This window comes from Phocoena phocoena, chromosome 15 (assembly GCF_963924675.1).
Source record: "Phocoena phocoena chromosome 15, mPhoPho1.1, whole genome shotgun sequence".
Classification (NCBI taxonomy): domain Eukaryota; kingdom Metazoa; phylum Chordata; class Mammalia; order Artiodactyla; family Phocoenidae; genus Phocoena; species Phocoena phocoena.
Window position 1 is genome coordinate 3,475,611 of NC_089233.1, and position 24,093 is coordinate 3,499,703.

Sequence of the window (24,093 nt, forward strand, 5' to 3'; positions counted from 1 at the left end):
CGTTTCGGACTAAACCCCCCTTAACTTCTGACTCGTAAACCAGTCGGGGTGTGCTCCTGGTCCCGGAATAACAATCCGAATGCGTGGTTGCCGTAGTAACTGCTGGAGTGCGGGTCCCCCGCCTGGTGCGGGGGAGCAAGGACCCAGGCCGGGTACCCAGTCAGTGGGTTCGTCTCAAGAGGCCCGGTGGTGCTGGAACCACCTTCCTCCACGACACCGGCTTGTTCTCTGCTCAGCAGGGACGGTCCCCAGCCCGAGAGCCGTCCTGTCACAGCTCAGGGCGGCGTTTCCGGGTCCCGCGCCGCCGGGTTGCCGACGCCGTCGTCTTTGTTTAGGGAGCTCCGGGATGAGGAGCTGGGGAGGCTCTGTGCCCGGGTCTGTGCGCTACTGCAAGAGGAGGACTGGGGTCCCGACGCCCCGGACGCCCTGCGGAGGCTCTTCCTCATCGTCTCGGCCACGAAATACAACAGGAGGTGAGCGCACGCGTCCCTGGGGCAGGGCTGGGGGGCGCTGCCTGGCCTGGCCCGGGGGGCTGACACGCCCCCTCCCCCCAGGCTGGAGAGGCCTTGCATGGCACTGCTGCAGACCACCCTCTGCTCGCCTACCTGCCCCGAGCAGCTCCAGCTGCTCTGCGCCGCTGTCCTGAGAGAGATGTCGCCCTGCGACAGCCTGAGCCTCTCCTGCGACCACATCCAGAACACGCGGCAGCTGGGCCTCGCGGCCTCTGTGCTCTTGGCCCAGGTAACGTGACTGCCGCCGCCCGCCCTCGGTGGCCCTGGGGCCTCGGTGAACCAGCAGGCCGCGTGCTCCCCGTGGGGCGGGCAGGCTCGGCTGGGCCCTTGTCACCCAGCAGCCCTCCCCCCTCCGCCCCCATTCCGGGTGGGGGGATGAGCCAGGGCTGTGAGGCTGATTCAGGCTGCAGGGCCGGGGCTGCCCTCGTGACGTTCCGGACGCCCAAACCAGGTGGCGTTCGTGACGCGCAGGAACACGTTCCACTGTGGGGTTTGCAGGGTGACCAACAGCAGGTCAGGAGCTTGGGCCAGCGCGTCCTCAAGGTCCTGGAGAGCCGGCAGCCCGAGGGGCCCAGCCTGAGGCACCTCCTCCCTGTCGTGTCCAAGGTCACCAGCCTGGCCCCGGACGCCCTCCGTGAAGGTCTGCACACACCCTGCCAACCGGGGGCGAGGGGCCGCCGGGGCTGCTGCCGGTTCCTAGGAAGACCTGTAGCAGCCCAGGCAGCGCGAGCCTGCGGGACTTAACTCGGTTCCTACGGTGTCACCCCCGCCCTGCACAGAGCAGACCAGGGCGCTCAGCAAGCGGCTGGGGGACTGGCTCCGCTACGCCAGTGTCCAGCAGGCGGTCGCCCACTCCTCCGGGGGCTTCTTCTCCACGCCTAGAGCCCGGCAGGTGAGGCTGGCACTCGGAGCTCCGTGTCCCTGGGCCGCCTCAGCCGGCCTGGCCTGCAGGCCGCCACCTGAACGAGCGCTCTCTCCTCGCTCCACTCGGGCATGCGGGGGCGCCTTGGGTCACAGCCCCCGAGCCTGTGACGTGCTTTGTGGGTTGAGGCCCAGAACACGCGGGCAGGGATCGTATTTGACTGAGGGCCGCGTTTTCAGCTCAAGTGCCTGCACTCACGCACCCTGGGTGGGGGCGGGGTGCCCGTGGTCCCAGAGGAGCGTGGATGGCCAGGGCGGTGGCTCGTGCCCCATGCCGCCTCTTCTCGGCCCTTCCCGGGCCCTGCGGCGCCGGCTGACCTTCCTTGCCTCCTGCAGCTGGGCCCTGTCACCGAGGTGGACGGGGCAGTGGCCACGGACTTCTTCACGGTGCTGTCCACGGGCCAGCGCTTCACGGAGGACCAGTGGCTGAACGTGCAGGCCTTCTCCATGCTGCGGGCCTGGCTGCTGGACAGCGGCCCTGGGGGCTCCAGCGCCCCGGATGCAGGTAGGACGCAGGCAGGACATGCTGGGCCACTTGGCGACATTGGCTGAGCCTCGTGGTCTCCAGAAGGCCTTTCCCAGACGAGCTGAGAAGCCAGATGTCGACAGGACTGTTCAGACAGCTTTTCCAAACTCTTCCTCCTCTGCAAGCCCACTAGCAGTTATAGACAGTCTGGGCTCATCTACACCACCGTGTCCAGTTGGGGTGGCAGCAGGCGGGAAAGGGCGCAGGCCTTGGCAGTCGGCGACGGCAGCCCTCCTCGCACCCTGCGGAGGTCCTTCTCTGTCCTGAGCCCTCGTTCTCTCTCTTCCAGACGACAAGTCGGAGCTGGAAGGCTCCACCCTGTCCGTGCTCTCGGCCACCTCCACCGCCGGACACCTGCTGCCGCCCCAGCAATGGCTGCGGGAGAAGGCCTTCGAGTACTGCCAGCGCCTGCTGGAGCAGAGTAACCGGCGTGAGTCCCGGGGCCACCCTTCCCGTCCGCGGCCCGTGGCGCTCAGTCCCCACCTCACGTCTGCGCTGCGGTCGCTCTCAGCTGTGGGCTCTCCAGCCTCTCCTTCAGCTTCCAGAACACGGGGCACCTTCTTGTTTGGCTGTTCTGATGGGGACACAGAGACCAGGTGGCTTTCTTCCCTCCCCCAGGAGCCCTGAAGAAGGCAGACTCAGACCTGCAGAAAGCAGTGAGTGCCGGCCGGGCGGGCGGGCGGGCGCTCCCTCCCAGCTCTGTCTGAGCGGCCTCCTCGGGTCCCCGCAGTGTCTGGTGGAGGCTGTGCTGGTGCTGGACGTGCTCTGCCAGCAGGACCCCTCTTTCCTGTACCGCACCCTCTCCTGCCTGAAGCCTCTGCAAATGCGCCTGCGCGGGGACCCAGCCTGGGTGCGGGCGCTGCTGCCCGTCGCCCAGTTCTTCCTGCACCACGGTGAGCCTCCGCCCTCCCGTGGGAGCAGACCCGCTTGCGGGGAGGGCGGCTTTCCCCTGCACGCTGCCCCCTTCCTTCGTCTGTAGAGCAGCACTGATCTGATGAGCCGTTAGCACTTCGATGGGAACTTTTAGATGGATTTAAGTAGCAAATTAAAACGTTGCCAAGTCTGTGTTGATCTTGAACTCTTTGCCACGAGAGTTTCCTGGAAGGTGCCGTGAAACCAGCCCTTTCCAAGGAACGATCCCCGTAGCGTACCCGTAGCGTAACCAGAGGGTGGGTCTGTGGCCAGAGACACCTGGGAAGACCCGGATCCGGCTCAGCTGGCTCTTCCCGTGCTTGCGAAGGGCGGACATGTCTGCCTTTGGTGTCCCGCAGACACATGTGGCCCTGGAGGCTCGGCCCGAGGTTCGGGGGGCCCCCGGCAGCACCCGAGGCCTTCTGCCCTGACGGAGCCCGCTGCCTTTCAGGGGAGGCTGCCGCAGTGGATGCGGAAGCGGTGTACCAGCACCTCTTCACCAGGATCCCCGCTGAACATTTCCACAGCCCGATGCTGGCCTTCGAGTTCGTCCAGTTCTGCAGGGACAGCCTGCCTCTGTTTGGCAGAAACCTTGGCGTTCTCAGGACAAGCTTCCCCAACCTCTTCAAGGCATGCTTGGTCATCCATGAACCAGAGCAGGGGCTTGGGGGCCTGGGGTGTGCAGGGCCCCTGGGGCAGTGTCCTGGCATGGGCTGGGGGCACCGTGCCCTCAGGAAGGCGAGGTCGGGCCTGGCTTGGTGGCTGGGCTCGCAGAGTTGGTTCAGGTTAGCATCTCTTCACTGGGGAGCGTTGCCGGGTGTGTTCAGCTATTTGGCACCTCTGTCTTTGATGGGTTTTTTTGTTTTTTTTCTGTATTTGGCCGCATTGGGTCTTTGTTGCGGTGCGCGGGCTTCTCATTGTGGTGGCTTTTCATTGTGGAGGCGTGTAGGCTCAGTAGTTGTGGCATGCAGGCTCAGTAGTTGTGGCACGCGGGCTTAGGTCCTCTGCGGCATATGGCATCTTCCCGGACCAGGGCTTGAACCCGTGTCCCCTGCACTGGCAGGCGGATTCTCAACCACTGTGCCACCAGGGAAGCCCTGATGAGTCTTTTGTGATTGGCGTGTCACTGCGTGGCCTTTCCAAAATCAGAGACTGAGTTCTTTAATCAGGAAAATAAACGATGATAAATGGAAAGTGATTTGACGGTTGGTACAAAAGTGAGTGCAGAAGCAAAAAGAATAAGGGGGAAGAAAGTTGAAGGGCGTATTTTCCAACTCCTGGGTCACAGTGAAACATGAGGAGGTGGCAGGGCTGGCCGTGCCCTCCGGGCTCCCACTGGAGCTGCCCTGCTTGTCCCCGCAGTTCCTGGCCTGGAACAGCCCGCCCCTCACCTCTGACTTCGTGGCGCTGCTCCCATCGCTGGTTGACGCAGGGACGGCCGTGGAGATGCTCCACCTGCTGCTGGACCTGCCCTGTCTGACCGCAGCCTTGGACCTGCAGCTCAGGTGAGCCCCTGCCCGGCCCCGCTGCTCACTGTTCTGACCGTGTCTGCCCTGTCCCTGTCCCTCCTTGCCCCCGGCCGCTCCTGCTGTCTCGCAAGCAGAGTGTCTCTGCACCCCTTCGCCGCCCCGACGGCAGCCACGGAGCCCAGCCTGTCTTTCACTCAGCCGCACAGCCTCCCAGGGGCCCGGCCCCCAGGCCTTTTTGGGTCATCCTGCAGCTCCTGGCTGGGTCAGGGCACAGTGATGTTACGGTGACGTCCGCTCTAGTCTCTCCCTGGCCAGTGGGTACTGCGAGGGCAGGGGCCGAGTCCAGCTTCTCCTGGCCTGGGCCAGAGCCCACGCGAGCCCGGCCTCAGGAGTCTCTCCGCTCGCAGGTCGCTGCAGGCTGCATCCGAGAGGCCGCCCTGGGACGTCTCCATCAGGGCCCCTGGCTGCCTGGAGGCCCTCCGTGACTCGCAGGTCCAGGGTCTTTTCCAGCACCTGCTGCGTGCCCACGCCAGCGGGACCGTGGAGAGGTAGGGCTCGCTGCCGGGCGTCCCAGGCCCCACGTGGGACACGAGAGTTCCCTGTGGCCTTGAGGCTGGGCCCTGGCATCCGCCCCAGGCCTGGTGCCTTCTGACCTGGAGAGACAGCTCTGGTGACCCCCACCTAACAGGCGCTGGCCACGTGGCCAAGCGCTTTCTGGGCACCTGGCTTGTGGTCTGCTTGTTCAGTTTCCTGATCCCGTCCTTGTCGCCCTGTGGGGTAGGCACTGTGCTGACTCCTTGCCACAGGTGGGGAAAGGGAGGCTTAGCACATCCTAGGGGCGGGAGGGCCAGGACTGGACCACGGCCTCCTGCCCCCAGCCGCATTCCAGCCCTCCCGTGTGCCACGGGAGCAGGGCGGCCGCAGAGGGAGCAGGCCGTGCATTAGGAGATGCGCAGGGTGGCCTCTGATGAGGGCAGAGCAGGCGCTCCCAGAGCCGGGTCCCCAGGCGGACGGGGAACAGGCGTGTGCTCAGGGCCGGGACATGTGTCCCCAGGTTGACGCCGCTCTACCGGCTGCTGCAGCCCCTGGCCGGCTGCGCCCGGGTGGTCCAGTGCGCCGAGGCCGTGCCCACCCTGCTCCGGGCGTTCTTCTCGGCGGTGACACAGGTGAGCCCACTTCCTGGGGCCTCTGTCCCTGCAGCAGAGGGCCGGCTGGAGCTAGGACCCACAGGGCCCCAGCTTCCTCAGTGGCCAAGGGGCCGGTCCATCACAGCAGACAGGGCAGCTCACACCAGCCCCAGCCCGGTTCCTGTCCCTCCCAGAACTGGGGCCGAGAGAAGCCCCCAGGGCAGCAGCCAGCCAGGTCCGGAGCGGAGGTGTTCCCTGGGGGTGGGACGCAGTCTCTCTCTCTCTCTCCCAGTTTGCTGACGGGGCCCTGGCCAGCCAGCTGTCACTGCTGCTCCTGGAACGAAGCGACTCGCTTTACCAGGTCCCGGGGTACGAAGCCGGTGTGCACAGGTGGGTCCCTCGTGGCGGGCTTCGTCCCTCCTGCGGCTCCGTGGCCCAGCCCTGGACGGGTTCGCTGACCCCGCGCGCTCTGCTCCTCACGGCAACGGTTCCCCAGCTGCCACAGACCCCAGCCCGGCCTCGGCACTTCCTCGGCCACTGTACGGACCCTTCCCTGCCCACCCAAGCCCCTCTTGCACGGAGCCTTCCAGAACATGTGTCCCCCTTGCTGAAGGCCCAGTTTAGGCGGGCTCATCCCCGCTCCAGCCCAGCCTCCTCCCTGGTGGGGCAAGAGGTTCCTGGCGGGGCCGGGACTACCTCTACCTTCACCTGGTGCTCGGGGGCTTCCCGCCACCGCCCAGCTCTTCTCGGGACGGGCCGCGGGGCTGGGGTCTGCGTGGGGCGAGCGCAGCCCACGTGTCCTCTCTGGCAGGGTGCTGAGCTCCCAGTTCCCGGCCTTGTGCAAGCTGCACCCCCCACTGGTGGTCGAGCAGGCGAAGGAGCTGCTGGAGTTCGTGGGCGGCCCCCGCAGCGGCGGGCACGTGCTCACAGCCGTGGTAAGGCGGCCGCTGCCCCACCCCAGCCTGCGCCTGCCGTGCGGGCCTGTCACAGGGCTGAAGTGCTGTCCCCCACCCAGGTGTGGGCCATCGGCGAGTACCTGTCGGTGTCCTGGGACCGGCGCTGCACTGTGGAGCAGATCAACAACTTCTTCGAAGCCCTGGAGGCCCTGCTCTTTGAGGTCACCCAGTCGCGGCCCTCCGCCGCCCTTCCCAGGTGTCCTCCGCAGGTCGTCACCGTGCTCATGACCACGCTGACCAAGCTGGCCTCTCGCAGCCAAGACCTGATTCCCAGGTGCCCGTTCGCGGCCAAGACCTGATTCCCAGGTGCCCGTTCGCGGTGGGCAGCGGGAAAGCTACAGGCTTCCCGTTGGGAGAGGTTGTCCTGTCCCCCAAAGCGGGTGGCGTGGGCTGTGTCAGCACTGCCGCCTCACCTCTCCCAGCCAAGACCACGCTAGCTGGGTGCTCCTGGCAGCTGGCCCCTGCACGACACCCCTGCCCCTGCCCATGTGAGGGGTGCGCCTGCAGCTGATGGGCTGGGGCTCCCTCGTCCCCAGGGTCTCCCTGCTCCTGTCGAAGATGAGGACCTTGGCCCAGAGCCCAGCCGCGGGCCCCGTGCCTGGTGAGGAGGGCGCGCGAGCCGCCCACACGCGGGCCACCGAGCTGCTAAACCTGCTGAAAATGCCCAGCGTGGCCCAGTTTGTGTTCACGCCCAGCGTGGAGGTGTCCGAGCCCCGCTATCACCGTGACACCAACACGGCCCTGCCCCTGGTCCTGCGTACGGTCAGCCGGCTGGTGGAGAGGGAGGCGGGCCTCCTGCCAGGGTGAAGGGACCAGGTGGATGCCGGGCAGGGCTGCAGGCTGAGAGCCTGGTATTACCAGCCGTGGCTTCAGTGGTCGGGGAGGCGGTCACAGTCTCAGCCTTTGGCCTCTGCGTGTCTTTCTTTTTCTCTTAACCCCCTTCTCTCGTGACCACACTGAGCTGTGTAGTGACACAGCACTGATTCTCGGCTTTAGCTCCTCTTGGGACTGGGTGGAAGCTGCCTGGTCTGTGTCCTGCCGGTCCTTGTTTGTTTGTTTGGGGGCAAGAAGAGATACGGCGAAAATAAATCTTTACAAAATGGCTGCGTGAACAAGACGGGGTCTGTTCTTTTCCCTCCACCCAGGAAGCAGGGAGCCCCACGGGCAGCCACGTAGCTGCTGCAGAGTCCAGGGGACGCAGTGCTGCTGGGCTGGGAGAGCTGGCCGTGGGGCTGGGAGGGGCCTTCACCCGGTGCTCTGCCTTCTCACCTAATCCCCATGTGTCAGGGCCGAGCCCCACTCAGCCCATGTCCCAGATGGTACCGAAGCCACAGATCACTGACAGACACATGCGGTCAGGAAGGAAGCAGTGTCGACCTCCCCGAGGTGGCAGCTGCCACTGGGGAAATGGGTTTGGTCAGTGACAATTTTTTTAGATATTCTCCTGCTCCTAAGTTGAAGACGGTAAGGCTGGGCCTCTGGGGCTCCTGCTGGGTGGGCTGGAGGTGCTGTCGCCTTTGCAGACGTGCAGCCTCCTACGAGCAGGGGGAAGGGGCAGGGCACCGAGCGAAGTGTTCCCAGTGACCACCGTACCTGCCGCCAGAAGCCTTACTGGGAGCAAGTCCGGGTGCGCTTTGCTCTTACACCAATCGGGGGAGACACCCCGTCCTCTCAAGCGCTTTCTACCACTGTTCCGTTCAAGTCAGGCCCCGCCCCGCTTGTAAACCAACCCCCAAGGCTGCGCCCCAGCTCCCCGGGCACCTGGCGGGGCTCGGCCACCAGGTGGTGCTGCTGCTTCGAAAGTCCCAGCCCACCCGCTCCGCCGCGCCCAACATCCAGGCCTACTCCTGGCCACGCCCCCAGGCTCCGGCCCTGCCCCTCGCGGGCTCCGCCACGCCCCAACTCCGGCCACGCTCCTGGCCACGCCCCCAGGCTCCGGCCAGCTCCTGCCTCCGCCCCCGGCCGGTTTTGCCTCCCAGACGCCCTAAGAAACACCCGCCGCCGAGGAAGCTGATGGGGGCCGGGCGGGTGCCGCAGGGACGGACGCCTCTGGCTGGTGTCCCGGCCCCAGGATGCTTTCCGAGAAGCAACAGGTGGTGCGCGGAGCAGAGCCGTGGGGCACTGGTGCGGGGCGTGCCAAGGGACACCTGACCCTCGCAGGATGGGACCAACCCAGCCCTGCGAGCCCCGGCGACACCCTTCGCCCGCCCGGGCTGCCCGGCCCGACCCGGCCCGGCCCGACCCGGCCCACCCGGCCCTGCCTGGCCCTCCGGACTTGGGTCCAGGGAGGCCAGGGTTGAGGATGTGACACCTAGAGAAAATGCTTTTTTTCAATTTGTCAAGATGCCAATTAATGCTCAGCTTTGTTTTTTCACGTCGTTCGTTCAGACGTTTCAAGTTTGGGTCTCAAACGTGCCTACGAACCAGTTTGAGAATACGATTTTGAGGGGACTTTTTTCCCTGCTTCACACGGAGCCAAGGCCGCTCTAGAAACGTTCCCTTACCATTGTCTTTGCAGGGTAGACTTCTGTGGTGGCTGGGAGTCCAGTCCAACGACGCGAGTGCAAATCCGGCGGGGCTGGGCTGTCCCAGGCGTGTCAGCCGCCGCGGCAGAGCCGCCGGGGGCCTCGGAGGCCGTGAGGACACGGGCTGGGCTGCGACCCGGAGGATGGCGCGCGAGCAGGGCGCACTCACCTGGGCCGGGCGCCCACTGCAGCCGCGCCGAGGGCGGACCAGGGTGGCTGCTTCCAGAGGTTGGGTTCTGTCGGGTTGTCCTCACAGCACTTACTGTAGCGCTGGCCGACTGATGTAGAAAATGACAGTCCCATTGCGCTCCACTTTCCTCGTCTGCAAATGGGGGTAATCACAGCGCTGACCTCAAAGAACATCCCGGGAAGGAAGTGTGTCCTTCCCTGCAGAGGGCCCGCAGGGCTCTCGGCACCCGCTCCCTGCCAGCGAGAAGCGGAGCTCCGAGGTCTTCCCCCCTTCCCTGGGGCCCCAGCCCTTCCCTGCCCGAACTCTGCGGTATGCAAGGGGTTCCCCCCGCCCACTCCATGCAGCTCCGCGGGGGGCGGGGGTGGGGTGGTGCTCGGCAGGCCTCGGGTCAGCTGCCAGCCTCCCTGAACTCGTGCCCTTCTTTCTGTTTAGGGCTTTCAGAATTTGGGGGGGGGGTTCAATTGCACGTTTTAACTGACTTTTTAAAGTACATTTCATCCAGCGTTTTGGGAACTGCTTCAGGTCAGGTGGAATCCGGACACCCGGTACTGGGCACCCGCAGGCCCGGGCCCCCACCCGCACTCCCTTCTGCGCCCACAGCTGCCCGAGGCCCGGTGCCTGGGACACACCTTCCGGCCGCTGGTCCCTCCACGAGACCCCTTTCCACGTAAGGGGTGTGTCTGCAGCTGCCTGGCCGGGACCCTCTCGTCCCCAGAGTCTCTGTTCCTGTCGAAGAGGAGGACCCCAGCCCAGAGCCCAGGGAGGCGCACACTGCCGAACCTGCCGAAGACAGCCAGCCGGGAGGTGCCCTGCCTGCTGCCACTGTGACACCAACACGGCCCTGCACAGGATCAGCGGCCGGTGCAGGAGGCGGGCCCCCCACCAGGGTGAAGCAAAGGCCACCAGGTGGACACCAGCCGGGCCGCAGACTGAGAGCCTGGGACCGGCCAGCCTGGTATTAGGGCCCAGCCATGGCTTTAGCGGCCAGAGAGGACATCAGGAGGGGTGTGAGTCTGAGGGAGGAAGCCTGGATACCCACAGTGGGTCAAGACTCTCACTTTACAACCTGGGGGGTTCCAGACCCCTTCTTTGGGACCGTGCTGAGTGTGGCATCACCGAGGGTGCAGCCCCCTCTGATGGGGGCGGCTCTGGCCCTTTCCCTCGGCGGCCGGGGGCTGTCTGCATCTGCCCCGCTGCTCCTCGTTTGCGGGCAGGGTGGAGGGCAGGCGAGGAACGAGTTAGAGCCATCCCGGCACCCCAGCGAGCCCCGTGTCCCCCCGGGGACTCTCCCGCGCTGGCAGGGAGGGAGCAGTTCCTCGGAGGGCACCGCCCCACCTCCAGCAACCCTTCTAGGGGGCCAGCACGGTGCCCACCCAGACTCCACGCCCTGCCAGCCTCTACAATACGAAAGATAGTTTATTGAATCTATACTTTAACACTCAAATCTTCAAACACGAAGGCTCTGTGCCAAGCATCACAACTTAGTGTTATCTGTCATATCAATAAAATAAAATGTACACTAGGGACCGCGGCTAGCGTCCTGTGGGTGACGCAGCCACACCGAACAGTCTGGCAGAAGGGGCCGTAACCTGGGAGCCGCAGGTGTAGGTGCTCGGGCCGCCCCTGCACGGCGCCTAGGGAGGGGGCGTGCGGAAGCGGATCTTCTTGGCCGTTTCCACGTCTGACTTGGCAACCAGAAACCGCACCTTCTTTCCCCCGTGTCGGATCAGATCCACGGCTCTGAAAGCAGAGAAGGGGTGGGGACGGTGTAGAAGAGCCCTCCGGGTGAGGACTCACAGCCGGTCCGGCGGGCAGAGCCTCCTGGAGGTGCTGGGGGGCGACCCAACCCCCCACCCCCCAGCTGTCACCCCAAGTGGACAGTTACAGTCAGCAACCCTGAGCCCCCCGTGCTGTGACAGAGCTTCGGGATCACGGAGCCTGCGCTCTGGCGGCCTGGTCCAGAGCCCGCCCCACCCCAAGGTGCCTGAGCCCCTGCGGGGACTGGTGTGTCATCAGAGGGCCAATGCGGGGGAAGGGCGGGAGGTGGCCATTGGGAGCCAGGCCGGACGGCTGTGCCTCCATTTACTCAGCTCCAACGTCCCAAGGGTGGACGTGGCCTCCCACAGGCCGAGGGGTGGGGGAGGGGGCAGAGGAGGCCGCGGGGGGCAAGGCGCGGTACCTCAGGTAGCTGACGCCCACCAGGCTGCTGCCGTTCACCTCCAGGATGCGGTCTCCCAGCGACAGCCGCCCGTCGGAGGCTGCGGGGCTCCCCGGGAGTAGGGTCTGGATGTAGAGCCCTGGGGCGCCCAGGGGTGTGTGCTGGGGGAGAAGCGGAAGCCTCAGAGCTCCGTGGGCCCCTCGCACACAGGGGTCTCCAGGCAGGGCCACCTCCGCCCCTCCCCCGGCCTGGCCCGGTGGGGCTCACTGTATGGTCATCAGTGTGTCTTCAAGGACAGCGCTGGACACCATCAGAGTCCCCGCAGGCCCAGGACAGACGCCATGAGGCCTGAGGGTGCAGGCGGTGGAAGCAGCTGCTGAGACGCCCCCACCAGCCCCTGGTCCCCAGGGCCGTGGGCCTCCGCCCGCCGCCTGCCTGTGACCACCCCAGCTGTGGGCCCGTCTCTGGGAAAGAGGAGGAGCCTGGGGGCCTGCAGGAAGTGGCGGGGCAGCTCACTCACCATCCCGTCGATCAGGCCCATGCCCAGCCCGGAGGGGCCTCGCTCTAGCTCCACCACGAACATGTAGCAGAAGTCATCCGTGCTGGAGCTGTGGCTGGAAGGGGCTGGAGGGGGCTCGGCCGCCGGGGCCGCACAGTCTCCTGGGCGGGCGAGAAAAATGCAGTGGGGTTAGGTAAGGTCAGGGGCCGGCGGCTCAGTCCTCTGTCCAGACTCTGTCCGGACCCAGGGACATCCTGGCTTGGCTGCTCCAAAGAGACATGTGCTCACAGAGGTCCAGAAAGATGCCCGTCTGGCCAGAAGGGAAAAGCCAGACCCGGACCACCATCAGGGTGACGGGGGTCAGGCCACCCTGTACTGCCCCGGGACACCGGCCCCGCTCAGAGGCCGGGTGCTTCCGGAAGGTCGAGAAGTGGGCTCTGCTTTCCCTCTCCCTGCCCTCTCCCACCGCACTTCTCAGCGGTGACCCCAGGTCTGTCCCTCCGGAGCTGGGGCTCTTTTCAGCTGGGCCTTGCTGGTCCCCACGCTGAGGGTCCTGCGCCCTCTCTCTCCCCACGAGGTCAGTCGTGGCGCCCTGCCGGGGCACCACCCAGGTCGCTGAGAGGTGTCCTGCCTCAGGCCCAGCTCGGTCCCAGTGACCCCTGCCCTCAGGGCACCCTCAAAGCTTGGCGCGAGCACTGAGGACTCACCGGGGGCCGGGCGGGGCTGGGGGATGCTTGCCCTTCGTTGCCCTCCAGCCCGGCCAGCCCAGTGCCCACACGCCCAGGGCTCCCCTCCCCCGCCCCGCCCCCCACAGATCCCGCCGGCCTCGCATCGGCTCTGGGGCCCAACACACCTCATGGGGCCATCCTTCCTCTCCCCCGGGCAGAGTGACTCTCCGAGTCCCCAGCTGCCCGGGCCTGAGCCACGCGGTGCCCTCCCCAGCTGCCCCAGGAGCCTGTCCTGTGTCCAGGGCAACAGGCGTTCGTGGGCAACTCTGACAGCCCGGGCCAGACGCGACACCAGGGCCCCGCAGGGGAAGGACCCCGAGGCAGTTACCCAGGCGCCAGCAGGGCCAGGACTGGGGTGCGGGCCTGGCTCGGGGCTCACCTTGCGGGGCTGCGCACCCCGGGCCGCTCGGCCCGTTCCTCCTCCCTTCCAGAAGCACTTCCCCACAGGCACTGCTGGCTTCTGGCCAGTCGGGGACAGCGGGCTCCAGGCTGAGCGGGGTGCCGGGAGGCGTGAGCAGGCATGAGGGGTCCCCGTGTGGGTCCCCGGCCTGGGCCCCCCCGCGGCTCACGCGGCCTGGCGGCCTTCCCAGAGGGCCCTGTGCCTGGGGGTCCCCCGCGGAAGGAGGAGCGCGCTCCAAGCCGGCCTCACGGGCTCCCCTGCCGGGGTCCCTGGAAGCCAGGGGGCGGCTCTGGTCCTCAGGGTGGCCCTCGGGGTTGGTGTGTTGCGGGCCCTGGGGGAGGGGGGAAAGAACTCAGCACCAGGCAACCCGATGTGCTGGGAGGACAGAGGGGCCCCCCAAGCCTCCGCGGCCTCGGGAGCCCCCCGCTCCTGCATCCACCCCGGTACCTGGAGACACTCTGGCCGCGCGGGCCTGCCGCCGGGGCTGGGCTTGCTCCGCAGGCTCCACAGGAAGTGGCGGATGTAGAGGAGGTGCTGGTGGAGGCTGTCGTCCAGGCAGTCGGCCTCCAGATCCACCTGGAAGCCCTCGCTCGGCAAAACGATGGGTGGGGGGTTTTCATAGGACTCCAGGACCTCCTCTGCAGGGGCGAGGGCGGCGTGACACCCCGGCCAGGAGGCAGCTGCCCGGCCACCCCCGCCTGACGCCGTGGGACCCCGGGGACACGGGAGGGGCCGCACAAGCCCGTAGGGCGCTCTCACGCCTCCTGAGTCCCAGCGAGCACCCGGGATGAAGCCCCGGCGCCACCAGTTGGCACTTGGGCCCCACGCCACGACCCCTGCCTGCGGCCCCCGGCTCCCCCGGGCCCACTGCACGCCCCAGCCTGGAGCCCAGCTCACCCGGCCCGGACACCAGCACCCCAGGCCACCACCTGCTCCTGCCGGGCCCCCGCGGCCACGCCGCCTGCACCGCGCACGTGTCACGGGCTGAGCACAGCCTGCCTGAGCGCTGGCCTCCGCACGAGGACACACGCGCCTTCCAGACGGACGGACGACGGCAGCCCCCGCCTTGCTCCCGGCGCCCAGCACAGAGCCCCCTCCCTCCCTCCGCGGAAGGCCTTGGACGGGAACCAGTAAACGGGGCGGGGGACGGCGCTCAGGGCCCAAGCCCCAGGTGACCAGGCGTCGGAAGCCCTACTTCTATCTAGATCTTCCCCCGTCCTTTACTTTCCGTTTTTGCTTGTGTTATAATGTACATACAGCTAATGAGGAGACACAAAACTAACTCATAAAAATATACACACACGTATGTACGTCTGTCGCCACACGTAACACACCCAGGGCAAGATTGCTCAGCGCCATTTCCCGACAGATTGTGCCATGGCACCCGGTGTGGAGACCCTGCTCTCCTCCTGGTGGCCGTGCACCCAGCGAGGCCCCATGAGGGGCAGTGGGGACCTCTGACCTGAGCCGAGAGCCTGGGGGCGAAGGGGAGCCTCCGCCCTGGGCCGTCTTCCTCCTCGGGTGTCCTGCCCTGTCCCCCGACCTGGGGACCCAGGGACCTGGGGTTCAAGGAGCCCCCGGGCCACACCCGAGTTCTGAGCTCCAGCTGGAGGAGAGGCCTCACCTGACTTGAAGGCTGCGGGGCTGTCCTGGGCACCCGGCTCCCAGGCGCTCATGGGGCCCATGGCCGAGGCCAGCTGGTACTGGGTCAGCAGGCGGTGCAGTTGCGCGGGGCTCAGGGCAGGGAACGCGACCCGCAGGTTCGCCCAGCTCATCTGCTGACGAGAAGGAGCTCCTGGTCAAAGGCCGGGGGCCCAGCCCGCCCCCCAGGGAGGGCCCGCCTTCTGGGAGCTCCGGCGGCAGGGGCCCAGGGCTCCCCGCGCCAGCACCCGCTCCGCCCTGCGGCGTCCGTGCGGGACAGCGAGGTCAGCGAGGCCGAGGTCAAGGCCGGTGCAGGGGGCAGCTCACCCCATGCCTGTGAGCGTCCAGGGCGAGAGCCGGGTCAGGTGGCGGGCGTTCCCCGGAGAGGCCAGCAGGCACCGCGCCGAGTGCCCTGCCCACCGAACAAGCCCTGTCACACCACCTCGGGGGGCTGAGAAACGGGGCAAGACCACGGGGAGGTTAGGGGGCCGTGAAATAGGACCCCCGCCTCGTACCGTGTGAAGGGAGTCAAGCAGGTCAAAGACCTGCACAAAGGCACAACGGTAGCGTTAGGTGCCGCACGAGACTGGCCTGGCAGCCGGGGGCAGGGAAGGCGCCCTGGCAGAAGACAAACGGCAGGTCACTGAGTCACCGTCTCCGTCCGTCTCGCCTCCTGGAACCCCTTCCTTCTGCTCTCGAGGAGCTTCCCAGGGAGGCCTGTGCCAGGGGGACGCTGGGGGCCTGGCGTGGGAGAGCGTCCTCAGGCCACTGTCCCCGCCATCAGGCATCAGGACTCCAGGCTCGAGTCGGCCTCGTAGGGAATTTGGGAGGCAGCTCCTGCATTCGCTCCTGAGAAGTCGGGAACCATCCGGACCGCTGCCCTCCAGACCCGAGCTGCTCTCCTCCTTCTCTGGAAGCTCAGCGGCGTCTCTGCAATCCTGTGAGCGCGTCTTGGTGCAGGTCTGTCTCAGCCACTGTGCTTTTCACCCACCGGCGGCACCTGCAGTCCGGACACTCGGGTCGAGCGGGCTGGGCAACTGTCTTGGTTTGTCTTCACTCCCTGTTGGCCCAGCCCTCTCTGGCTGCTCGGATGCGGGGCCTCACTTGACTGGTCCCTTAATTTCCTTCTTTCTTCCTTCCTCTCTGTTTCGCCCACCACGTTTGATTTTACTGCCCACATCAAGAGGCCTGCGCGGTGGTTGTCGAGTATCGACACTGAAGGGACAGACAACATCCTAAGCTACGTGGGGAAGTGGGGAGAGCGGCCTCTTCCTGACACCTCCAGCCCAGACACATGCCAGCGCAGGACGGCGTCTGCCCGGAGGTGGTTTTGACTTTCATCCTAGAAGCCACGCTTCGCCACGCCTGTGCTTCTCCGAGATTGGCGTCGGCGGGCGCCCCGATGGCGCTGAGCCGTCCCCCAGCAGGAGCGAACGCCTCTTCCATCTTGCTGGCTCTGCTTCCGGGTGATTTCCCGTACTTTATCTTCCAGCTCTGCTACTGAACGCTGCATCTCTGCTGTCGTAGTTGTAACTTCCAAGAATTCTTTTTGTTCTCTTATTTATAGCATCCTGTTATGTAATGGTTACTGTATCTTCCCTTATCTTTACGACGATACAAATGGTTTTTTAAGTAAGTTTCTCCTCCCCGAATAGTCCGTTTTGAGGGTGGCAAACTATGGCCTGAGGCCTCTTTGCCTCACTCCCTGCCTCTCTCTCCCTCTCCTGGCTGGTTGGCTGTGGAGGCCCAGTGTCAGCATCCTCCATCCTGCCCTGGGCTGTCGCTGGCCGCCCCCTGCTTGGAGGGCACAGGCCCGGGCCTGGTGGGTGAGAGTGCGGGGCTCCAGCAATGGGGGCTCTGCCACCGGGGTGCTCCCTCCTTCAGGGTGAGATCCCGTGTCCCAACCTGGAGACCCTCGGTCTTAAATGCTCTAGAAATAGAGCCCAGTCTTCTGCCAGAGGAAGGAGCGGGCAGCTCCCAGCTCTGCAGGGAGAGGCGCAAATGAGCAGCTAGCGCACCGCTGCTCCTTCCTCGCTGCGCATTTTGTACTGAAGTACAAACACCACGGAAAACCACAGAAAACCACGCGAACCTGAAGCGCCCAGCTTGGTAACTCAGCGGTCCCCGTGTTTGGCACCAGGGACCGGTTTCGTGGAAGACAATTCTTCCACGGACTGGGCGCCGGGGGGGATGGTTTTGGGGTGATTCAATAGATGATTACATCTATTGTGCACTTTTTCTATTATTATTACATGCTGATATATAATGAAATACTATACAACTCACCATAATGCAGAATCAGTGAGAGCCCTGGGCTCGTTTTCACCTGCCGCTCACTGATAAGGTTTTGATATGAGTCTGCAAGCGGCTGATTTATTACGGCCTCTGTGCAGTCAGACCTCTGTGCTAATGGTCTGCATTTGCGGCCCCTCCCCAGCACCAGCGTCACCACCTGGGATCACCAGGCATGAGGTCCTCGTAAGGAGCGTGCCACCCGGATCCCTCGCACGCGCGGTTCACAGCAGGGTTCGCGCTCCTATGAGAATCTGATGCCGCCGCTGGTCCGACAGGAGGCGGAGCTCAGGCGGCAACACGAGCCCTGGGGAGCGGCTGTAAACACAGCTGGAGCTTCACTCGCTCACCCACCGCTCACCTCCCGCTGTGCGGCCGGCTCCTATCGGGCCACGGACTGCTACTGGTCCATGGCCCGAGGGCTGGGGACCCCTGTGGTAACTGTTCACCAGGGCACACGCCTGTGTGCCCGGCCCAGGGCAAGAGCAGTGCACAGCAGCGCCCCGGGGGGGACCCCATCTCGTCTTCCCCTCTGCAGGCGGATGCTCTGCCCAAGTCTGGGCTCCACACGGTGGCTCACGGCTGCCCATGGTGGCCGTGGCTGTGGACGCCGCCACTGCCATGTGGGGCTTCCTGGCTGCGCTCACGTCGGCTGGGACTTCACCTGGAGGCGGACGGGGCAGCCGGTCCCCTACGCGGTTCAAACACGGAGCAGCTCCCCAGCGCGCGGGAAGCGGAGTCCACGGGGCCGCCCTGCAAACGCGCTGGCCATCCCCTGGGTGGGTTCCATGTCGCTGCCCGGCAGGAAAGGGCCTGGGTAGCTTGGTCTCGCCGATTACCTGTGACGACCGTGTCGCACAGCAGGTGAGGGAGGCAGGCGAGCTGGTGTCTGTTTCCTGCTGCTGTTCTAACAAACGACCACGAAGGTGGCAGTGAGATCAGCGCGAGCGCAGTCTTACAGTTCTGGGGGTCGGACGTCCAGCACAGGTCGCACGGGCTAGAAGCAAGAGTTGCAGGGCTGTGCTCCTCCCGGCGGCTCCAGGGCAGGATCCGTTTGCCTGTGGTTGTAGGACTGAGGTCCCGTTCCTGTGCTGGCCTCCAGCCGAGGGCCATTCCCAGCTCCTGGAGGCTGCTGTACCCCTTGCCCCGTGGCCCCGTCCTCCACCTTCAGAGCCAGCCCTTTCCTGTCTCTCTGACCCACTCTTCTGCTTCCCTCTTTCTTCTTTTATTCAAGTATAGTTGACTTGCAACGTTCTGTTAGTCACTGGGCTACAGTAAAGTGATTTTATATATATACGACCCTGCTTCGGGTTCTTTTCCACTATGGTTTATCATGGGATATTGAACATAGTTCCCTGTGCTGTACAGTAGGACCTTGTTGTTTACCTGTTTTATGTATAGTAGTTTGTATCTGTTAATCCCAAATTCCTATCTCTCCCCGCCCGCCTTCCCCTCTGGGAACCATAAGTTTGTTTTCTATGCCTGTGAGTCTGTTTCTGTTTTGTCCCCCACTGCCCGCCTTCCCCTCTGGGAACCATAAGTCTGTTTTCTATGCCTGTGAGTCTGTTTCTGTTTTGTAAATAAGTTCATTTGTGTCATATTTTTAGATTTCACACAGAAGTCGTATCATATGGTATTTGTCTTTCTCCTTCTCTTTCTGACTTACTTCGCTTAGTATGACAATCTCTAGGTCCACCCATATTGCTGCAAATGGCATTACTTCATTCTTTTTTATGGCTGAGCAGTACTCCATCGCATACGTGTACCGCATCTCCTCAAGCCAGTTGTCTGCTGATGGGCATTTAGGTGGCTTCCGTGCCTTGGCTATTGAAAATAGTGCTGCTATGAACACTGGGGTGCGTGTGTCTTTTCGAATTAGAGTTTTCTCTGGATATATGTCCAGGAGTGGGATTGCTGGATCGTATGGTAGCTCTATCTTTAGTTTTTTGAGGAACCTCCATACCGTTCTCCATAGTGGCTGCACAGTTTACATCCCCACCAACAGTGCAGGAGGCTCCCTACTGTCCACGCCCTCTCCAGCATTTGTTATTTGTAGGCTTTTGAATGGTGGCCCTTCCAACCGGTGTGAGGTGATACCTCACTGTAGTTTCAACTTGCATTTCTCTGATAATCAGCAATGCTGAGCATCTTTCCATGTGCCTTTTGGTCATCTGTATATCTTCTTTGGAGAAATGTCTGTTTAGGTCTTTTGCCCATCTTTTTATTGTGTTGTTTTTTGATATCGAGCTGTATGAGTTGTTTGTAGATTTTGGAAATTAAGCCCTTGTTGGTCTCATCGTTTGCAAATATTCTCCCAGTTTTAAGGACTCGTGTGCTTAGACAGGGCCACCAGGTGCCCCGGGGTGACCTCCCCACATCAGCAGGGCCCCCCGTGGCCACAGCTGCCGGTCAGAGACTAGACACAGACATCCTGGGGCCGTTATCCTGCCTGCAGGTGGGAACAGCTGTGGACTAAGCCACTGCAAGCCCACTGAGCCCCTCCTGGTCTGCAAGCGGCTGACCCCAGGGCGACCGTGCAGGGTGCCGCCCCGTCCTCGCTGCGCCCGCTGCCCCCCACCCTCTGTACCCCTCCCACCTGCACGAGCTGGGCACTGGGCGTGGCCAGCAGGCTGAGTGTGCAGGAAAGCTTCCGGAAGAAGCGCTCTCCAGCCTCGCCAAAGCCGGCATTCCGTGTCCACTCCAGGAGCTGCTGCAGGCGGGCACAGGCCTGGACGCCTCTGGGCCAGTGGAAGCAACTCAGAGAGGGCCCTGGGAATGGAGGGAGGGAACGAGGGTGATGCCGGGCAGTCCTCGCAGGACAGGCATGCTGCCCGCCACCCCCCACCCCGAGGGAGCCAGGCCCGGCTGGGCCCTAGCCCTGTCCTCCTCCCGCGCGCCCCCCCCCCCCACCAGGCCTCTGGACAGATGGAAGACCTTACGTCAGTTTCTAAGACAACTACCTGCTTCCAGACCCCTCTCTGGGCATGGGTGGGTGGGTATGGAGGTAGGAGGTGAAGGTGGCAGGGCAGGGAGGGGCGGTGACAGCCACACGACCCCAAGTGCAGAGGGCCATGGTCCAGGCTTCGCACGTGCTGTGGGCTGGCCCCGCTCTCCCTGCCCCGCACCCCAGCACTGCCTCGGCCCTGAGCGCTGGGCAGGGCGATGGAGGAGATCTGGGTGGCAGTGAGGCAGGGTCAAAGACCACGTCACTTCCCTGAGCCTGCTGCCTCCTCGCTCACAGGGGCCCTAAGGCCACACGGGGATAAAATAAACCAGGAAAGGCCGGCGGGGCCCTGTGCAGACACGGACGGGCGTCTCCCGCTCCCACGGGGACAGGCTCTGCAGCACGTCCTCCCCTCGCGGCACCCGCCCAGACCCCACGGAGCGGGACGGCTCAGCCCGCTGGTCTCCGGAAGGACACGCTCAGCGGCCCTGCGGGCTGTCTGCCCCAGACCCTCACCCTTGTCCAGGAGCTGGTTGAAGAGCAGCGTGCCGGAGAAGAAGAAGAGGTAGGCCAGCACCTGGGCAGCGATCTCGGGGTGCACCTGCAGCGGCCGCAGGAGGTCCAGGGTGGCCTGGTAGATGGACACGACGCGGTGCAGCTCCTCAGGCAGCTGAGGGGCCGAGCACCAGCTCTCGCGGCACTCCAACTGGAAGGGGGGGCACTCCAGCAGGGCCGGGAGGCACACGTACAGGGACTGGGGGCGAGAGGAAAACACCGGCTGCTGTGGGCAGGGGCCCCGGGCCCGACCCATCCCGCTCACGCCTTCGCCAGACCACGTGTGTCAGCGACCCACGTGTGAGCACCGGGCTCAGCCAGCGGGAGCCGCGGCGGGGAGGGGGGTCAGTAAAGCTCCCAGCGAAGGCGCAGATGACACGGGCTGCAGGGGCTCCGGCAAAGGGGCCGGACGGCACCCAGAGGACCCTGAGGGCAGGGGGCTTCGCCCTCTTCTTATTTTATCAGAAGGGTTTTACTGGATGGAGTGGGGGCGAGTGAGCCCCACTGACCCAAGGACACGGCAGAGCCCCGGGGTCCCCCGCTCGGCTCTGAGTCCCGAGACATGGCCGCACGGCTGCCCCCACCAGCGTTAGGGACGGCGCGGGCAGGGGAGCCGGGGCCACGGCAGCCGGAACCACCGCACGGCTGTCCCGCTGTCCGAGCCGCCTCCCCAGAGCAGCCGGCCCCGTCTCTCTCGCTCGCTGGCCCCGCGCTGGGGCAGAGGACTCGCTCGACGAGAGCAACAGCAGGTGAGGGGACCAGGGGCCCGAGGCCGGGGTCCGGGCGGGCAGAGGCGGCCAGGCCGGCAGCCAGGTCCCCCGGGAGAACGCACACGCAGAGGCTGTACCTTGGAGACGTAGTACACGCACTGCTGGAAGGCGTACAGGATGACCTCCTCCAGCACTGCCATGGCCTCCTCACTGGCCGTGAGGGTGCAGGAGAACAGGGACTCCTTCGAGCCTGCGGGGGAATGTGGCGCCGTCACTGCAGGGCCAGGGGAGGGGGGACTCGGGCAGGAACCTTCTGGAACTGCCGCAAGTTCAAACCCCCACCCGACGTCTCCTGAGGGCTCCGCCCAGCACCCTCCTCTTGGGTTTGGAAAACGTGACAAACCAAAGCCACGGGGCCCCCGGGCCCAGGGGTCCCAGGGTGCTGGCTGAGGTGGCCAGGACCCCAGGCCCCGAGCTTCCAAGCCCATGGACACCGACTCGATACCAAGCGCAGCAGACGCTCGCACGCCAGCAGCTTCCGGATACGGGTCAGGACCAAGTGCCCAGCGCTGGCAGATCCTGGCCCGCAGGTCACTTCTCACTCGGGACACAGGTCAAAGGACACCTGCCCAGAGGTCCTAAGGAGGCCGTCAAGACACTTTCCCAAGAAGCCCAGATGGCCCTCGTGCCCCGTTCCCCCCAACTAGCGCCCCCCAGGGAAGACACTGCCGTGTCTCAGGCACAGAGCGGAGACCCTGGGCGCTCAGTACCTCGGGGGACGGGCCCTTGGCACAACAGGCCGGGGGATGGGCCTCCCAGGCTGGGCAGCGGCCAGGGGGCTGCCGCTGCAGCTGGGACTGGGGGATGTGAGCGATGCCAGGTGACTCCCTCCCCCTGGGTGGGGCTCCCGTACGGCCAAGAGGCCAGGCTGGCCACAGGGTCCCCAAGACCAGGGGCCCAACAGGGAGGGGCCATGCCGAGGGGCCCTCCCGAAGTCGGGAGGCATGAGGTGCCTGGTGCCAGCGGCCCCAGTGGCACTTGGGGAGGGACCGGACGGGACGCCCGCCTCCGTCCTTCTCTCGCTCGGCCCCTCGCTTCTCTTGACGAGGACGGAAGGCCGGCGGCAAGGCTTTCCTGCACTGCCGGTCCCGTGCGGCCTCTTGCTTAATGCACAGAGTGGGCCCCACGTCTGGGGACCTCCTTTCAGGGAGGGAGGGAGGCCGGGAATCGCCCTGAGCGCTAAGCTGGGCCTCCCAGGAGCACAGGGACGGGGCCGCCCGGCTACTGGGCCAACGGAAACGGTGTGCGCGTCCGTCAGAGACCCGCCCTGCAGACGCCAGCATGGCCCATCGAGGGCTCGGGGCTCCCTGACCCCTCCCAGGGCTCACACCCCAGAACCCTCCCGACCAGGAAGCCGGAGGCCTGCGGGGCCTCCCCAGGGCCCTTCCCAGAGGAGCCCAGCAGGGTCTGGCTGCTCCCTGCAGCCCCCCTGGGCTTTGGGGGAGAAGCCAATCGGGTGACTGCAGGGGCCGCAGGCTCTGATGGCGCCAGCTTGTCTGAGAAGGAGACCTACGCCCCTCATGTGGGCCCGGGGGCTCTGGAGAGAGGGAGGAGGGGACGGACAGAAGCAGGAGGCTGGGGGTCCACAGAGCACAACCCCGGGCGGCTCCCAGCAGACGCCGCAGAAACACCCTGAAACCCTCCTAGCCGCGGCGCGGGCTCTGCTGGGGTTTCCGACTCAGCTGACGCCCGCACGCGCCTGTCAGAGGACCCGGGCCTTGTCCCCCCTCCCTCCCGAGGCCCCGGGGTGGAGGACCGCCCCCTGGGACCCCACAGTCCGCAGGCGCTGAGGCAGAGCCTCAAAGCCTTCCAGGAGAACTTTAAATGAATTAAATAAACGTCCCCCCCGATGGGCTAATCTTTTATCTTCCCCTGTGAACGGGCTTCCTGGATAAGAGCTTCAGACAGAAAAGGTTGTTTGGGGAAGAAAAAGCTCTTTTTCCAGTTTTCAGGACATGACACATCTCTGTTTTTAGAATTCTTCCCACAGATATTTCCTGCTGAAGGTCAGGAGGCCAAACACGCCAACTCTGACCTTCCCTTCGCCCCCTGGTTGATGGTTTTTTCCTCTGAGCTCTCCGGAGCCTGCACCGCCCTGGACGTTGTTTCCGGGACGCTCAGGCCCTGCTGTGGCTTCCCCGGCCCTTGTGGTCCCCGGGGCGGGCAGAGGTGGGACCCCAGCCGTCCACACACTCACTCTCCCAACGTCGACTGGGCTACACGACATCTGGGCCTTGGACCAAGAATATCTTCCTAAGAGCAGAGCCCCCCAGCAGCTTCTTCCATGAAAATCAGCCTGACGCAGGGTCCCTGTGAAGGATACACTAACCCCAGGCCTGCAGCCTCTCAACACAGCGTCTGAAATATGTCCAGACAAGGAGGGGCACCGGCGGGACTCGCCTGTGAGCACTGTGCCCCAAGTCGGGGTGACGGGGTGCCGTCTCCGACCTGTGCCGGCCTCCTGGCTTCCGCACGGAAGGCCCAGCCAGAGGCCGGGTGCTCGCCGGCCGACGCCACGTGCACAAGAGTCCCCTCCACTCAGAGCCCGCTGAGCGCTGCGGCCTCAGTCCTGGGGGGCTGGAGGCCACCCCCCACAAAAGGAGCTCAGCAGGGTCTGGGGAGAGGTGACCGGAAGCCTCTGCAGGCGCTGGATTCCAGCAGCACCAGGCACGGGGTGGGCCCAGGCCGCTGCGCAGAGCGAGGCTCGCTGGCGACGGAGACTCGGGAGGTGTAGTCCTCGCGTCACGTTCGGGGGAATGGTGGGTGACAGTCTGCGTCCAACCCAGGCCCGGTGGACAGACAGCAGCTGCCCCATCCTGGGGGTCTACTGGACGGTGTTCACAATGTCTGCCCAAGGGGGACAAGGGAGGGAGTGACAGGCCAGCGGACCTGCAACGAATGACCACTGGAGCACGGAGGAGACACTGCTTCTGACACGTATCCACGGAGGCCCTGAGAGCCCAAGACA

At 65.0% G+C, this 24,093-nt stretch overlaps 2 protein-coding genes across 2 annotated transcripts in view; one reads left to right on the top strand and one right to left on the bottom strand.

The window, feature by feature from the left end:
- The first annotated feature begins 341 nt into the window (after positions 1-341).
- Positions 342-7,236, top strand: AP5Z1 (adaptor related protein complex 5 subunit zeta 1). Its single transcript, XM_065892224.1, has 16 exons — positions 342-473; positions 555-741; positions 1,011-1,152; positions 1,292-1,404; positions 1,770-1,938; positions 2,249-2,389; positions 2,578-2,615; positions 2,690-2,852; positions 3,323-3,501; positions 4,234-4,376; positions 4,748-4,888; positions 5,395-5,506; positions 5,760-5,857; positions 6,279-6,402; positions 6,483-6,697; positions 6,960-7,236. Exons 2-16 carry the CDS (start codon positions 571-573, stop codon positions 7,228-7,230), a joined length of 2,220 nt encoding a protein of 739 aa, XP_065748296.1. The 5' UTR covers positions 342-473; positions 555-570; the 3' UTR covers positions 7,231-7,236.
- A 3,536-nt stretch (positions 7,237-10,772) lies between these two features.
- RADIL (Rap associating with DIL domain) overlaps positions 10,773-24,093 on the bottom strand; it is a 54,599-nt gene continuing 41,278 nt past the window's right edge. Inside the window, exons 6-14 of the mRNA XM_065892736.1 lie at positions 21,203-21,315; positions 20,317-20,554; positions 19,453-19,625; positions 14,548-14,698; positions 13,379-13,561; positions 12,903-13,274; positions 11,817-11,956; positions 11,318-11,457; positions 10,773-10,878 (exon numbers count right to left, since the gene is read on the bottom strand). Coding sequence (XP_065748808.1) covers positions 10,773-10,878; positions 11,318-11,457; positions 11,817-11,956; positions 12,903-13,274; positions 13,379-13,561; positions 14,548-14,698; positions 19,453-19,625; positions 20,317-20,554; positions 21,203-21,315 — 1,616 coding nt within the window. The remainder of the gene's footprint in view (positions 10,879-11,317; positions 11,458-11,816; positions 11,957-12,902; positions 13,275-13,378; positions 13,562-14,547; positions 14,699-19,452; positions 19,626-20,316; positions 20,555-21,202; positions 21,316-24,093) is intronic.